The 2,654-nt window shown below is 42.0% G+C and overlaps 1 protein-coding gene across 5 annotated transcripts in view; it reads right to left on the bottom strand.

The window, feature by feature from the left end:
- LOC118404565 (oxidation resistance protein 1-like) overlaps positions 1-2,654 on the bottom strand; it is a 29,438-nt gene that overhangs the window by 17,642 nt on the left and 9,142 nt on the right. For all 5 annotated transcript variants that reach the window (XM_035803732.1, XM_035803733.1, XM_035803734.1 and 2 more), the window contains exons 2-3: positions 1,915-1,959; positions 1,390-1,529 (exon numbers count right to left, since the gene is read on the bottom strand). In XM_035803732.1, coding sequence (XP_035659625.1) covers positions 1,390-1,529; positions 1,915-1,959 — 185 coding nt within the window. The remainder of the gene's footprint in view (positions 1-1,389; positions 1,530-1,914; positions 1,960-2,654) is intronic.

Below are 2,654 nucleotides of genomic sequence, written 5' to 3'. Positions count from 1 at the left end.
GTATTTCGAGCCCTGTTCTGGCCCCATCAGTGTGGATTTAGATGTTTTTTTTCTATCACTAAGCCGATGAGGGGAAAGCATTGATGTTTTCAGGGATAGGGTTAGGGTTTGGGTTAGGAACTATGTGAACCTGTAGGTGTGAACTGACCCAGAGACAGTTTTCTGGGATAGGGTTAGGGTTTGGGTTAGGAACTATGTGAACCTGTAGGTGTGAACTGACCCAGAGACATTTTTCTGGGATAGGGTTAGGGTTTGGGTTAGAAACTATGTGAACCTGTAGGTGTGAACTGACCCAGAGACATTTTTCTGGGATAGGGTTAGGGTTTGGGTTAGGAACTATGTGAACCTGTAGGTGTGAACTGACCCAGAGACATTTTTCTGGGATAGGGTTAGGGTTTGGGTTAGAAACTATGTGAACCTGTAGGTGTGAACTGACCCAGAGACAGTTTTCTGGGATAGGGTTAGGGTTTGGGTTAGAAACTATGTGAACCTGTAGGTGTGAACTGACCCAGAGACATTTTTCTGGGATAGGGTTAGGGTTTGGGTTAGGAACTATGTGAACCTGTAGGTGTGAACTGACCCAGAGACATTTTTCTGGGATAGGGTTAGGGTTTGGGTTAGGAACTATGTGAACCTGTAGGTGTGAACTGACCCAGAGACATTTTTCTGGGATAGGGTTAGGGCTTGGGTTAGGAACTATGTGAACCTGTAGGTGTGAACTGACCCAGAGACATTTTTCTGGGATAGGGTTAGGGCTTGGGTTAGGAACTATGTGAACCTGTAGGTGTGAACTGACCCAGAGACATTTTTCTGGGATAGGGTTAGGGCTTGGGTTAGGAACTATGTGAACCTGTAGGTGTGAACTGACCCAGAGACATTTTTCTGGGATAGGGTTAGGGTTTGGGTTAGGAACTATGTGAACCTGTAGGTGTGAACTGACCCAGAGACATTTTTCTGGCATAGGGTTAGGGTTTGGTTTAGCAGGGCTTGAAATACAGGGTGCATGTGCACCCAGGTGCACCCAAAATTGGAGCTGTGCACCCAATTATTTTCAGTGGGTGCACAGGGTGCACCCAAATATTTTCTTACGTTTATGTGTGTAAAGATATCAAAGTATACTAGTTTACATTTTTTACATCATATTCTTGACATCCAAGTGTTAGAAAGATAATAAAAATGTCTGTCATGGTACTTGCTTAAGAATTTGATAGCTTGTTATTATTAGGTTATTTGTTTACTTACATTTAAGTGGTGCACCCAAAAATTTTTGGTGCACCCAATTTTTTTAGCTGGGTGCACCAGTGCACCAAATCCCCAAAATGAATTTCGAGCCCTGGTTTAGAAAGCTAGGTGTGAACTGACACAAGGATAGTTTTCGGTGTTACTGACCGAGCGAGAGTTTTCGGGGATAGTCGGCCGGTTTGTCCTTTGCTGCGTCCCAGTTCTTCCCGCCCTCCGCTGTGTCGGGCCCGGTGGTCTCCCACGGAAGTACCGGCGGGCCACCACTCATGTCCACCGACTGGCTGAATCTGTGGGTACAAAATAATGATTTACTTAAATAGACTTATAAGACTCCTCAGGACTTGTAATGTAAACTGTATCTCTGTTATATACGATGTCTAACCCTTACGTATACCTCTTCCCCCATGACCTCAATGAAAAGTGGCCTGCAGGATGATTTGAGCTTTCATGAATAAACAAAGGTTCAAGCATTGATTTGCATTAAATTTGTTCTTCAAAGACTTTAACCTTAATTGTATTTATATGTATTATCATTTGATGTATCATTTTATTATGCTTTTGGTATGGGGGCTTTGAAAAGTTGTCTTCTGACACCTGTTTTGCCATTGTACATTATGTACATGTATATGGAGAATCTCTATAAATAAACAAACAAAAACGAAGCGTCCGTACCTGCTTGGCTGTTTGGTCCCGCCCCTCTGTAGCATACCTCGGTACCTGCAGCAGATATGGATGGGTTAGTCATTCATCTTACAGATTAATGATTCAGTAATTAAACCCCTGGTTAACGACCTGGGGATTAATCACACAGATTAATGATTCAGTAATTAAACCCCTGGTTAATGACCTGGGGATTAATCTCACTGATTAACGAGTTAGCAATCCATCTTACAAAACAGCCAGCACAAGGGTGTGGCAGTCTCCAGGACCCGTTCTTCCGTCCTGGGACGGACTTTTGCTTGTTCGGACAGACTCATTTTTTTTAGCACATCCGTACTAAAGATCTGAACTTCTGATCCAGACTGCGCAACTCATTCCTACACTATACAAATTATGCAATCAGACTGTACAACAAATCAATGACTGATACCTAAGTGTTTTTATTTGTCTATGTATTGTATATGTCATGTGAACTACACTTGTCTAGTTGTTGATAGAATCTACTTTGAGTCACATTGTAAGATCAACGGCATTCAGAGGTGCTTCTGCTAAGAAATAATCTCTGTAAGGTTGATTTTAATGAATAAAGAAAGAAGAAAGAAAAAAAAACACTTCATCGGAGGTTCATGACATGAAACTGTTGAATTCTTATTAAATTAATACCAATAAAATGACAGATTTAACAATTAAGGGTTAATGCCCCGGCCCGAGGTGTATATGGTGAGATAATCCCTGGTCAGGTGCGATAACCA

This window comes from Branchiostoma floridae, chromosome 17, assembly GCF_000003815.2.
Source record: "Branchiostoma floridae strain S238N-H82 chromosome 17, Bfl_VNyyK, whole genome shotgun sequence".
Taxonomy (NCBI): Eukaryota; Metazoa; Chordata; class Leptocardii; order Amphioxiformes; family Branchiostomatidae; genus Branchiostoma; species Branchiostoma floridae.
This window is presented reverse-complemented; position numbering and strand designations above follow the sequence as displayed.